This window comes from Gymnogyps californianus, chromosome 16 (assembly GCF_018139145.2).
Source record: "Gymnogyps californianus isolate 813 chromosome 16, ASM1813914v2, whole genome shotgun sequence".
Taxonomy (NCBI): Eukaryota; Metazoa; Chordata; class Aves; order Accipitriformes; family Cathartidae; genus Gymnogyps; species Gymnogyps californianus.
This window is the reverse complement of record NC_059486.1, coordinates 12,483,880-12,497,617: the sequence shown is the minus strand read 5'-3', so window position 1 is coordinate 12,497,617 and position 13,738 is coordinate 12,483,880. Positions and strand designations below refer to the sequence as shown.

At 50.4% G+C, this 13,738-nt stretch overlaps 1 protein-coding gene across 1 annotated transcript in view; it reads right to left on the bottom strand.

Moving 5' to 3' along the window:
- Positions 1–13,738, bottom strand: part of NCOR2 (nuclear receptor corepressor 2) — a 259,884-nt gene that overhangs the window by 175,208 nt on the left and 70,938 nt on the right. Inside the window, exon 3 of the mRNA XM_050906955.1 lies at positions 8,113–8,324. Within this exon, the coding sequence (XP_050762912.1) occupies positions 8,113–8,217 (105 nt within the window). The 5' untranslated portion in view covers positions 8,218–8,324. The remainder of the gene's footprint in view (positions 1–8,112; positions 8,325–13,738) is intronic.

Below are 13,738 nucleotides of genomic sequence, written 5' to 3'. Positions count from 1 at the left end.
CTCCCTGGGCACAGGAGCCCTCGTCCAGCTATGAGCCGCTGCCCCACACTGTCCTCGTCACCTTTTGCAAGCAGGCAAACAGGCCAGGGCACTGCGTGCGCTCATCAAGGAGCAAATCCCAGCTCCTCGCCACCTCCACCAAGGATTAGGTTGTGGGCTGTTCGTTACGAGCTCGCCCAGCGTTGTATTGCAAATAATTTTTATTTCTTAACGATGAGCTATTTCTGCTGAAGCACTCCCAAGCGTTTAGCCTAAATGAGGCCGATTAATAATGGCGTGGTCCAAATAGTGAGCAAAAAACAACGCCAAAGCATGCCTATTTATTTCACTATTTGTAAATTGTCCCTTAATTTCAGAAGAGGATGCCTGGCCCGTTCCTGCTGCCTGTGAGCAGCACGCATGCCGTTCTGGGAACTCCTTTTAACCGCAGGAGAACTGAGGAGTGAGGGCAGCAGGGCTGGTGTCCCCACAAACTGTGGCACTGGTGGCATGCAGAGCCAGAGCTGGGCACTTTACAGCTGCTGCCCAGCATGTCCCACACTCCTCTCGTCCCCCCAACAACATCCCACTGGCTCTGGGGGATCTGGGGACCTTGTTCCACCCCATGCCTCACCTTCAATCCTGGGTGTCCTGGTTTCCACTGGTATTTCCCAAGAGGAGAGGAGAGGTGAGAGAGGCTGCAGACAGCACTGCCCAGAGCAGCGCCCGCACTGGCCACGTGCTCCATCCCTCTTCTCCTCCTGCTTTTTGTGCTGGTGTTTCCCTAAATCAGAGAACGCCCTGCGCCTCTGATGCCCAGAGCTATTCCCTATACAATGAGGACAGCCAGAGGGGACACACAAGTCAGAGTGGCCCAACACGGTGGCCAAGACTTGGCCGCACAGCCTTGAACTGCAGAGCCACCCCATCCCCCCGGGAAGCATGCAGCAGGTCAAGCTTCCCAAACTCCCCAGAGGAACACGCAGCCAGCACAGAGCAGCGTATCCCGACTTGAAACCTGCAAGGGCTTCTGACCATCCAGCAATTAATTTGTGCGATAAGCTGCTGCTTGAGCCCCTTGATGCAACCCTGGCTGGGCCACCTGTGAGCCAGGCGGACCCGCTCTCCGGTTCAAGGCGGGGTGGCCAAAGCAGCACGGCCACCGCTCCAGCGGCTTTGCCAGAGACAGGGGATGCCCCCCACCCCTGCTCTGCACACCCTGAACTTTGAAAAAAGAAGTTGCTTTAAATCTCCATCTGCCAGCAGTGAGCGTGACCTATTTTAGCAATAAAAGGAAAAGCTCTCTGGTGCCTGGATACCCCTTGGCACTGGCAGCACAGCAGTTGCTCATCAGACCGAGAAATGCACTTTTTAGCCTTTGCCTGGAGAAAATAATTTTTCCCAAAGCTGATTCAGGTAAGAGGAAGGGGGAAGGTTTGGGAGGAACCGGGGCGGTTGCAGAGCTGTCGCTGCATGAGGTCCAGACACAGCACGGGCTGCGAAGGGACCAGCGTGGCATACAGTCCATCACCCTCAGCCTCCCCAGCAAAGAAAAGCCATCCTCTGCTACTGAAAACCTCCACTGAAGTACAAAGGAGGTGGTTATTGATCAAAGCAGGTTGTCCACAAGTACACTGCTGTCTGCCTCGCTTCCTCCCCAAAACCCTGGGAGGAGCTCACTGCAGATTTAAAAACAAACAAAAAAAAACCCCCCCAAAAGCCCCCAAACAACAACTCCTCCACAATCAGCTCTACTGTTGAAGATAAGGTCAGTAATAAAAACCTGGCTGAATACATGCATTTTTATCTTGCCTACGGGGATGCAACATGTGCTGAAAAGACAAATGCCCTTATTGTTCCGACACAGTCTCATTGCCATCCATCTCTCAGAAGCTGCTGACTTGGCCTTTTGTTTTAGGAGGTGACCACACTGCGCGTGGCCCCTTCTTGGAAGGCACTGATTTCTGCTGCCATCCCTGCAGTGAGGCCAGGTCTGCTGCCAGCACCATTAGCGCCTGTACCAGCTGCACAGTAATGCATCCTTCCCGATGCCCTCTCCCCCGCCTCTCCAGCAAACCAGGGCTGCCAGCGGCGTTTAGCTGTCCTGTCTGAATATGCCATTCATGGAGAAGAAGTCACGTCTCGGTGGGGGCAGCTCTCAGCTGTTGTGGCTTCCCAGTCATCTGACCGGTGCCGGGTGCTGGAGCCAGCCGCCAGCCCTCTCCCCGCCAGCCAGAGGTGCCCGCAGAGCAGCAGCACATCCATTACAGTGCTGCTTTTGAGTCTCTCTCCATCACAAGACTTTTGTCCCAGTCGCATCCAGGCACCTTTGAGCCGGGAATGACCCGTCCGCCCTTCCTCCATTCCCCACGCCTGGTGCTCTGCTTCCTGAAGCCACTTGTGGTCACGAACACCCATGCGGGGTGAGCAGCTCTCTTCACACAACAAATCCAGAACTTCCACCTTAAAAGCAGCAGGTCATTTTGCTCATCATCGCATCTCTTCTGCAGCATAGTCCCCCATCATCTCCCACACAACACCCATAACCTATCTGCAGGTCCATGTAGGACCCTTTTGTCTTTCCACATCCCCTAGTCAGCTCTCTCCTACACTTCCTTACACCTCTCCACAGCAAATCCTTCAGGTCAAAGAACCTGACTTGCTCAGTATTTTGAATAAATGTGGTGACGGTGACAACCAGCAAAAGCCCCCAGGCTTGCAGAAAGTGTCTCCAGGAGCTGGTGGGGCAACACGGGCAGAGTCAGGCTAGGAGTGCAGGCAAAGGCTTTACGTCTCCAAAAAATGGCTTTAGTGGGTCTCTACCTTTGCCAAACCACATATGCAGCAAAAGTTCTTTCTTCCCCTGTGGATTTACAATCTTGAGATCAACCAAAAGCAAAGCATCACCCTCTGCATCAAATCACGTCCAAAAAGCAGATTAGGGAGCAACCATAGAAGTTTACAGTAGCTTGAAGAACTGTTTTGGATAAAGGCTGTATCCTAGGGAAAATGAGCTTTAAATAAAAACTGCTGTAAGCCAACTCCTCCTTCCTGGCAATGGGAGAGAGACCCCAGGGCAGGGAATTAGGTGTCTTGTTCTTTCACCTCCATGCTCTCCCAGTCCCACAGTGGAAAGCCAATTTTCCCTAATCCACCACTGAGCTGCTCAGAGCTCATGCAATCCTTCACTGGAAAGCTACTCAAGAGAGATCGCGCCGAGTTCTCGTGACAGACCTGATGAGAGTCAGTATTTCCAAGGTATGTTTTTGGTTTTCAAGTCATTCCTTAAAACATTAGCTGGAGCCCGGCAGGCAGAATTTAGGATCCGAATCTCTGGCACGAACCACCCCCTGCTCAGCTGGTAGCAGAAGGCTTTTCTTTGCGCTTGGAGGTGGTTGGAGAAGGCTCTTCGCAGCCTGGGGGATTTTAGCATTTGGCACCATAAACTCTTCCGTTCTGCAAGTTCCTGGAGCACCGACACAGGCTGGCATTTTGCTTCCAGCAGATAAAAGTGTGAATAACTACTCCAAGGAAAACCAACACAGCAGCAAAGGCACCTCGCGCTTGTAATGCAAAATACACTGCCTCTCTGCAGGCTTACCTGGCGTCGCCTTGCCATGCTGATCATGTCACTGCGGAGAGGAGCTAGCTCCTGCCATCTCAGGAGCTTGCATCTCCTTACAGTGCCTTCCACGGCAGGACACTGGGTTTAGCTTGCCCTGCTCAAACTGCTGGGAGGAGGAGTCTGGGCAGGGAAGGCACTCAATTCCCCCCAGGCCACCATTTGGCTAGGACACCAAATCAACACACAAGTTTGGATCAACCTCTTGTCTCTGGTTCAGATAGACAAGGAAGTTATTTATCACAGGCCAAAAAAAATGAGCGATCGGGCTGGGATGCTCCTGCACAAGTGCTGTTTTGCAAACAGGGAGTTTAATGAAAGAACTATAGAGCTGCTCCCAGACAGGAGAGGTGGCATGGGAGAAAGTGTGAAGATCTCAAAGCTGGAGCAGAGGGGCTAAAGCTCACCTTTCCATCTCAGCTGAAGCAGTGTGCAGGGAACAGGGGCAAACAGCACACAGGAGGCGTGCTGAGTGCCTCTTGTTTTGCAGGGAGGGGACAGTGCTCGCTGATGGGGATTCAAGTGACGATGGAGCACCAGTTTCACATGCATGTGCACACACCCCAATCCTACCAATCCCCAAACCTGTTTAGTGTCTCCAGTAGGTAAAACACTAAAAGCACCCCAAAAGCAGAAGCTGTTTTGGCACAGAGGCTGCTGCGTGAGGACACCTTGTGTGCCCCGACCCCCAGCATCTCCTGCAGCTGATACCACCCTCCCAGAAACCCCAGCCTGCATCTGAAGCCACATCATTCCTGCGGCTTTGAAATATCAGGCACTAACAGGAGAAGGATGACTGGCAAGGAGGGCACAGCAAGAAACTGGATCCACACAGGAGGAAGAGAGGGGAAACCCTTCTGTCCCCAGGGAATATTGATCACGAAGAGGCTTTAAAAGGAAAGGGGGACACGCATTACGCAGGGAAATCGAGCTGTTTACAGAAAATATCTGCAGGTTGCCTGAAAATGAATATCCTTCATGCAAAAGTTTCCTTTGAGAGAGCATGAACTTCAGACACATTAGAAGGTTAAGAGCGTAAGTAATGTGTTTTTTCATCTTTAGCTAAAGGTCACGGAGCATTCAAACAATTCCTCTGTTCCCAAGTTGAACATGACAGAAGTCAACTAAGCACCCCAACATTACAGCTAATGAATATGGAAAACAAAAATGTTTCCCCTGTAGCGTGGCCAAGAACCACTCAGTCCTCTTAAGAAGATTATTGGTGATTCTAGTTTTACCTAAAGAAAGTCAAACAAACCAGAACCTTTTCACCAAGCTTCCTTCTTCCCTTTAAAAGCATGCACACTTGTCAAAGTTTTTTTACAAGTAATTTTTTTAGTAAGAAGGAATTAAATGTAAGGTCATTATAAAATATGGCACCATTTTCACATCCACCCTCCCTGACAGCTGTTGGGACCAGATGTGTCTCAGTGATGAGGAGGACGACGACATCCCCATACCGTTGGGGGCCAACCTACCCTGCGGAAGAGCCTGTTCGCTGCATCACCCATCAGAGCTCAGTCTGGATCAGACCGACAGGTTCACAGCCCTGCCCAAAGCTGGCACCTAAGAGTGAAACCAGCCAACAAACACCCTCACTCGACTGGTACTGGATCTTCTCTGCCAGCTCCAAACTCAGCAGCAACTCCTAGAATGCGCTGCTGGGAGATGGTGCCCATATGTACAAAGCATATTTCTGTTTATTCACTTAAAATGCATCTTTTCCCCGTTTTGTTGGATATTCCCTTGGGTTTTATACAATGGGAGAAGAAAAATGCCCAAGCCTGCTTCCACTGCCTTCTGCCCCTTCACAACATCCCCTCTCACTTGCCTCATCTGTGAAATCAAACGGCTGCAATCCTTTAAATCACTTTTCATAAAGTGTCTCCAAGCCTCAGATAATGTCACGGCTCATTTCTGAGCTCAGTATTCCTGCCACGCCGCATTTCCCTGGGTGCGACTGTCACAGTTGGACTGTGATTATTTATTTATATTATAGCATTTGCAGCCCTGCTGTGCTCAGCCCTGCGCACACACCCAGGAGGTGACCCAGGGCGTTTCCACCGCCAGGGTAAGGATCCCCAGGCTGACAAATTCCCAGTTCCCGGGAAAGGATGTCATCGAACGCAGCAAACCAGAATCAAAATCTAATTAGATGCAAGACATGCTAGTGTCGGGTTGGTTTTGGCCTCTCTTGCTTTCTTCCAAACAAGCTCTCACTGTGCAAACACACCCCATGACAAAACTGACCTGGCCAAGACATGCAAGCAAATACCACTGACTTAATATTAAACAGCGCAGCAACTTCAAAGCAACTGAGCTCTCCTCTCCCAAGCAATCCCACCAGAGATCAGCTCCAGCCCCAGAGCCATGGCCAGGTTCCAGCCCACGGCGCTGCCGAGCAAGGGACACGTGTTTGCAGACAGCTGAGGGTGGCAGGGTGGATCATGCAGGGACACGCTTCAAGAAACACTCTGCCCACCCTCCCGAGGAGAGGCAAGGTACGTTTGGTTTGCGTGGGGCTGGCACACTTCTGCCGAGAGGAGTCTTTCAGCTTTCCATCCAAAAAAATCTCAGCTCAGACCTCTCCTGCATCCAGACACCTAAGAGGTATCACATAACTTCAGAAGATTACATGCGGCTGTAAAAATAGTTTCTAGAAGCAAATGCCAGCAACTTCTTCCAACTTTAACACGATAGAATAAAAACAGTGTTCACTCCAGCCAGAGAGCAGGGCAGGTTGGAGAAACCCAGAGCTCCGTCTGACTTGCAAACAACCGCCCTGCTTGGTTCATTCCACTGTTGCGACACTAAGGGGAAGCAACCGGGGTTTGCAGGAGACAAGGACTCAACACCCCAAGGCTAGGAGCCTTTGGCACTCTTATAAAATCCATTTCCACATTGGGTATTGAGGTTTCTTTGGTTTGTTTTTAAATCATGGCTTTGCAACAAATGCAGATCTTGCTCACCTGGTCACATCCTCCTCCTGCTCGAGTTTCTGATAAAAAGAGAACTGGGATTTTCTTTTTGAGACAAATGCTCTCGTTCCGTCCCACCTCCCAAATAAACACACTCGCACCAATGGAAGCAAAACTCCCATAAATCGAACCAGGTCAGCATGTCTCATACCCGGGATGAAAAGCTTCTTTGTGCAGAAGCACGCAGGCCCCGAGCAATCTAGATGAGCCAGCTAACACAGCCAAAAGCTCATCCTGTGCCCTCCTTAACGTTTCTATTTCAAAGCCTTTCCAAACTCCAGCTCTGCTCCCCATGCCGCTCTGCTGAAGCCCAGCGAAGCGGGCAGATGAAGGAATTTCACCCCTTCACTGACACTTCATGGGTTTCCAGGCTTTCAAGTCAAACCCTAAAATCATCAGAGCAGGAATTTTACCATTCAATAGCTGTCACTGTCAGAAACGTAACCCCGAGACAAAGTCTCCTCGCTGACTTGTGTTACAAGTACCTTCCTGGCTGTGGCCACCTTGCTGTAACCCACCAAGAAGCAGTTCCAAAGAGCAGCCTTGCAAGCGTGTGCCACACTCCAGCACCTAATAAGATTCATTTAAGCAGCCTGAGCTGACTAAAGCTGTTCCACTAAGGAGAGTTTTTTTTCCGTTAAGGGCTTAAACCTAAAACATTCAACCATCCAGGATGAGCAAGCACAGACGTGAGTGACATGGCACAGAAAGGAGAGGCTGGATCTGGGTGAATTAACCTGTGCAAGCTCCGGTGCATTCAACAAAACACAGCCAACAAAAAAAAAAAAATCACCACCAGCTTATGCCTTGATCCAAGAGGAAACAAGACTACAGGTCAAAGGTAAGAGGGGGAAAAAGTGGCAAAGGATAAAATGGAAAAAAAATCAGCAGCTCAGTTTTCTTCTCGCTCCCCAGGAGTGCCACCACCAGCCAGGAACGCCACGTAGAGAGGGGCAGGTCTCCTGACTGAAGGGCAGGCGGCAGGTTCACCCCAGCAGTCTGCCTGGAAATCAGGAGAGCTCTCCCGCGGGTGTGAGGAGCAAGGACCAGGCTCACTGGGAAGCGGTGAACCCACGCACAGGAGATGATGCTCGTTCCCTTGTGATTCAGCGCCAAGGAAGGGCCATGCAGAAGAGGGCTGGAGGCCACATGCTCCTGCTCCACACGGATGGTCAACCTTCTCCTCTCCCCCCAAGCTGGTTGCTGCATCCAACCAAGGGTGCTCTTGCCAGGAAGACAAATGGACTCAGGTGCTCAGAAGGGATGAGCCAGAGCCCATGAGCACCACCACAGCAAGTGCCGGGAAGACGCTGGAAAGGGAGAGAAAAGCTGAAAGCACCATATGGAGAAACAAAAGAGGATCCCACGAGAGAGGAACGATGAAATCCCGTACCACAGGCACGGAAACGGTCTGATTTCTCTCTAACAGCCACATCCGAGACCAGTGCAGCCGAACCACTGCCCCAGTGATGGGGATGTGCCATGCAGCTCCTACCCTGTGAGCGGGTAGGGAAGGAAAGTCTCTTGCCTTACCGCATGTGGTCGAGCAATCTGAACCGGATAGGACATGGCGTGTGGGGGGTAGCGCGGCTCAGCAGCACGCCAGCTCTGCGTCACAGGCTGCGTAGATCCAGACATGTCGAAAGAGCAGGCGCGGCAGTTGCTGCTTCCAAATCACTGACAAAGGATTAGGAGAGTCGAGAGCTCCTCTTCATCATGTGTGTGCTTTCCACGTCACGTAACAACTGAAAGCAAATGGGAAAGCAGCAGGTTAAAATTCAGTCAACCATAGTCCCGTGAGACTACTGAACAGCAAGCCTTGGGTGACCACCAAAACCTGACCGCCCTCGCAATTCTCCAGCAGCCCCGTTTTCCACTTGGGAAACATCCCTGCCAAGTTTTTGGTGTGGAGTACTCCTATCGCAGGGAAGTCCAAATATAAGATTACCCCAAATCCATCCCACCCTATTGCCCTGGAAAGCCTTCACCCACCACGAGCAGGACCAGGCCTGCAAACTGCCAGCAATTTATTTGGGGCCTGTTGATCTATGTTTCCAAGTCTCTTGGAGATGGGTATTTTTTGGGGGGGTGACTTAGTTCCCAAAACCACAAGCCAGAGTTTTGGCACTTCAACACAAAGTCCAAAGGCACAAGGTCCCTCCTCAGCCCATCCCTTTCCCCATCCATGCTCTCACACATCCGTACACGTTTCTTTCAGTGCCCTCCTTTCCAAGCTGTGGCCATTTTTGCAGCCACCTGAGGTAAGCCCTGATCTACGCCAGGAAGGACATGGGGCACGGACCTCCCCAGCAGCCATGTCCATCCACGGGGCTACACTAAAACCCAGGACTAAAGCACGCCACACGCCTCCAGTGCCACCTAGATCAGCCTTTCCGATCAGGACCAAGAGCCAGAGAAGACACCATGGCCCTGAGGGTATTTTCACAAACATCCCTGTCACCCACATGTTCACTGCTTTACCACGTGTTGCAATTCCTTTCACAGCTGTAATAAAATCAGGAAAACCAACAAAGTGGGACAACTCCCCTCAGCCCCAACAGGAGATTTACGAGTTACTGATTTTTATAGATACTTCACATAGTTTGTTTGGTGAGGATTTTAAGCCTCCTGGTTTTTGTCTGGATTTCAATGAAAAAGTAACAAATGTCTAAATGCTGCCCTTCATTGCTGCCAGTTTAAGGTGCATTAACTGTTATTCTCATATTAATGGTTAGTTATACAAAGCATAAATTCCCACTGCTGCCTGGGCTTGGGGGATGTCACCAGGACCGATCCTGAGCAGGGAGAGCCCCAGCTCCCCAGCTTCCCCTCCCCAGGACCCATTCTCCATCCCACGCAACGCTGAGCACACTCGCACGCCTCCTCCCCAGCAGAGATACACGTTACGTATAGATTTGTGCAAGGTTTTTGGCAGTATCAAAATCTTTCATCAGCACACCAGGAGCAGCAGAGAAAGCTTCCAGCGCCGTGAGCTCCCCAGCATCATCTCCCCACGCTCTCGTGGTCTCTGCTGCACAGGGAGCACAGCCAGCCCGAGCCAACGCAATTTCAACCGAAACAGCAGTTGGCGTGTACAAAAACCAAAAAGGGGTGGGAAAGGAAAGGGAAAAAAAAAAAAAAGGAAGTTTTTCTTTCTCTCTTTTTTTTTTTTCCCTCCTGTGAGACCACAGATCAGCCCGTGCTGATAAACTACTTGCTATCTGCTGCAGGCAGGCACAGGACCACCTCGCCAGTTTGCCGGCATCTACGCACTGCTCACCAACCAGAAATAAAATCAAACCAAGACAACGGTCTCTGGCAGGCTTGGCACGACAAGCAGGGCAACAACGGCAGGAGGAAAGCAGCCTAAGGAGCTCCCCTTACAAAGAGGTCAAGTTTTACAAAAACAGTATTTTTCAGCAAATTCCCATTAAGGCCTAAGGATGACAGACACGCAGAGACATCTCCATGCTTCTGCCAAGGGTCAGCTGAGCCTCTTCAGCAAAAGGTATTTTGCCAAGTCACGTATGGGAAAACACATAGCAAGGTTTGGCTCTCAGGGTAGGGAGAGGAAGGACAACCAGGTCGCCTCCTGCTTTCGGCTCACTTCCTGCACAGGAGCTGGGATTCCCCCCGGCCCTGCACCCACACATCCCCACCGAGCCCCAGGGCACTTTACCTGCCACCCGGGTCCTGGGAAGCACCGGTGGCCTGGGAAGAGCCCAACCCTCATCCCGGACGGGAACAGCCTCCCCATGCAGGAGCTTGGCGTGCTCGGTGCAATCCACCCCCGGGGCAGGAAAGCCCCTGTGCACGCGGGGAAATTCAGAGGCACCCAGAAGGCAGCCAGTGCGTATTTATACTTCCAGTATGACTACCTCACTTCCCCTCACGCTTCCGACTGGATGGGATTTTAATCGCCGATTCCCACCCAAAGCTGGGGGCCGTGCCAGGAGCACGTGGTTCAACATCCGCTCCGCTCACCCTCCGGGGACACACCATCAGCCTGCCGGCTCTCGGGCAGCCCATGTGTGCTTCTATAGGGGCAAAGCTTCCCCCCTTGCAAGCTGCCAAGGACGCATGCATGATGCTCTCAAGGGCTCCAAAAGCTCGCTAGGATCTGCAGAAGTTTAAGGTACTTTCCTAATAACAGATTCAAACTTGGACATCTTGGCTTGCAGCCACCTAAGAGTTAATTAGCACATGTAAATATATATATATATATACACACACACACATATGTATATACAACACACTCCAAGTCGGGGGGGCCCAGAGCCCTTGGCAGCTTTCAGCAAGCCAACTGCTTCCCTGGAAGCTGAGCAGGTAGACCAGACCATGCCGTGGCAGCTGTCTACAGTAAGAGAAATGGGATGATTTTTCTTTTTTTAAACTCTTCAGATCAGAAGTTCAGCTTTAAAACTCAGCACGAAGTGCAAAGCCACACGGTGTCAAGCTCTAAAACAGTTTAAAAACTTTTTTGCTTCTGTCTGTGCAACCAGAAAAAAGTTAACTCTCTACTAGAGGGATACACACACACGGGGTGAAATTACAGGTGCCAACAAAACCATCCTGCAGCAAGGCACGCTGCCTGTGAGCCGTGCTGTGCTGGTGGTGTGCACTAACTGCACGCTAGCAGGACCACAAAAGGTTTTTTTTCTTACCAAGGGCAGCAAACTACCTCTGCCTCAACAAGAAGGCCTGGAAAGCCAAGAGTGAAAATCATGTGCTTGCAAACAGGCGAAGCACTGCCCCTGCATTTCCACACCTGCAAACCACAGAGCAGCAGGTCACCAGCAAGATCTCAGCACAAGTCTAAGGCCCTGGATGCTCTCCACCGCAGCTGGACTGTGGGCTGGAGCCAAATGAGGTCACTGAAGCACTGGGGCAGCTCTGCAGATGCCACCGCCTTAGATCCCATTTTTACGCTCCTTGTGTGAAGAAAGGAGCTGCTGCAGCGTGCCCAGCCCAGCACTGCTCCAGGAAGGAGGAGGGTCCATGGCCAGCCAGCAGCAGGGCTGTGAGTGCTCCCACTGGGGAGCAAAGTGGGAGCATAACATCTTGCTGGGGATGTACGGGTGCTGCTTCAGAGCTGGGTGCAGCCGGGACGCTGCTTGGCCACCTATCCCCAGCAAAAGATACTGGGGTGCCTCCTCATCCACAATCGTTTATTAATTATTTTTAAGAGAGGAACACAAACAATAGGAGCAGATTAATGGAAATAAAAGACAAATAGTGCAGCCAGGCTCTTTAAATCTTTAAGATCGAACTGTTTGGTTCCTACTTTTCTCAACTGATTTTGATGAGGAACAGACATTGTCTCACAGGAAAAGTATTTCCCCCCCAGTTGGAGTCTCCATCAGAGACTGTTTTATCCGCAAACCTGCGTTAGCCATTACAGCGCTAGGTATGAGGAGATTTACAGTCTCTGATTAGGAACAGGAGAAAGATGGAGGTTACCGGCAAACCCAGAACCAGGGCTGCAACATGAACCTGCAGAAGAGGCAAGAGCCCACAGAGGCTCCTGCACCCATTTACTTCCACCTGTTTGGGAGACTCCCAGGATCCTGCCCCACTGCTGAAGCCTTCAAAAACTCCACCCTCCTCGCCCCTGCCAACTCCACGCAGCAAACCACCACCCTGCTCCTCTGTTTCTCCTCTTCATGTGCCATTTACTGTCTCAAATCACTTCCCCATCACCTGTTCTCCCTCATTTACACCATGAAAGCACTCTACAAGCCACTGCAAGTTGCTGCAGGCTCACCTGCACACAGAGGAGCTCTGCCCGCACGCCCGGCTGCCCGAGCGCCTGCCAGCTCCCAGCAGCATACGCCAGCTCAGGTACAGCTCGTGCTAATGGGGTGTACAGCACCAGGCAAAGCAGACTCGTGTCCAGCCCAAAAGATGGGCACAGACAAGCTCACAACGCCTCGCAGTCATGTACAGGTTCACAGTCAACACCACTCAGACACAGGGATGTACACTTCTGCGCTGGTCCTCCAGCCCAGCTCCTGACCGCAGCAAAAGCATACATTGACACAGTCAGGACCATGCAAAAACCCTACAGGTCTAAAATAAGGCTTTGCAATTAAATTGAGTTGCAAAAAATTTAATTAATGTCATTCAACACACTTGTTGCTCTTCAAAGTTAGAGCCAACCCTCCTGATCAGCTCCGTACTCCTCAGGGAGAGCAGGATTCCCAGGTGAGGTCCCTGGCTTGCCACTGACACAATATAAATGTGGGCGAGTTGCCGTAATTACCCCATGCCTTAGTTCAACTGTCTGAAAGGTGAGAACAAGACACTCCCAGCTCACAGAAAATACCAGTTCATCCATCTTCATAAGAGTTTTAAAGATCCCAATGAAAACACACTGCTCAAGTTCAAAGTAAACTTTTTTTTTTAAGCAAGGACATGCTGAAATAAGATTAACAGAATATTTTGTTTCTTAAGTCCAGAGTAACGTTACTCAACTTGTGGTCTACGGACCATGGATGGTCTACAGAAGACATTAGGAGGTAGCCCACAAAATGACTGCAAAAGACCTTAACAACAGGCAATGACTAGTACCACCATACTATGCAGACAAGGCAAATAAGCAAAATACTGCTAGCACTCACCAGGGCACATTTAATTGAAGAGTATTGACAACAAAGCTAATGTTTAATTACATTAAATGGTGCAAGTTTTTGGAAAAAACAACCAAGTCATCTTTACTCAAATGCTAAATACGTGACAATTTTCCGCCACAAACAAGAAAGAAAAGGTATATATCCTCCAGTCAACTCATGTACTTTGAAATAAAAGGAGATCTTTGTTTATAATGCTTAATTAATACTGAGCTATAACATTCACCTCCAAGAGACCAACCAACCCATGATGCTTAAAAAACCCCAGCACACACTTGTGTGTAGCACAGCAGAAAAGCATATTGCCTGTCAGCAGCCGTCCCACAGCCGGTAACAGCACTGACATGCCATACAGCTCTAGATGAAAACCAGACCTGAAAAGCAGTTAAGAGATTTACCCACACTTGCTTTAAAGGACTAGTGGAAGCAAAAATAATTAAGATGTGATGAAAATGGGTAGAGAGACATTCCTAAGAAATGCACAACAATGTAATGGTAATGGATTTGTCTAATCAATATGTACATGAAAT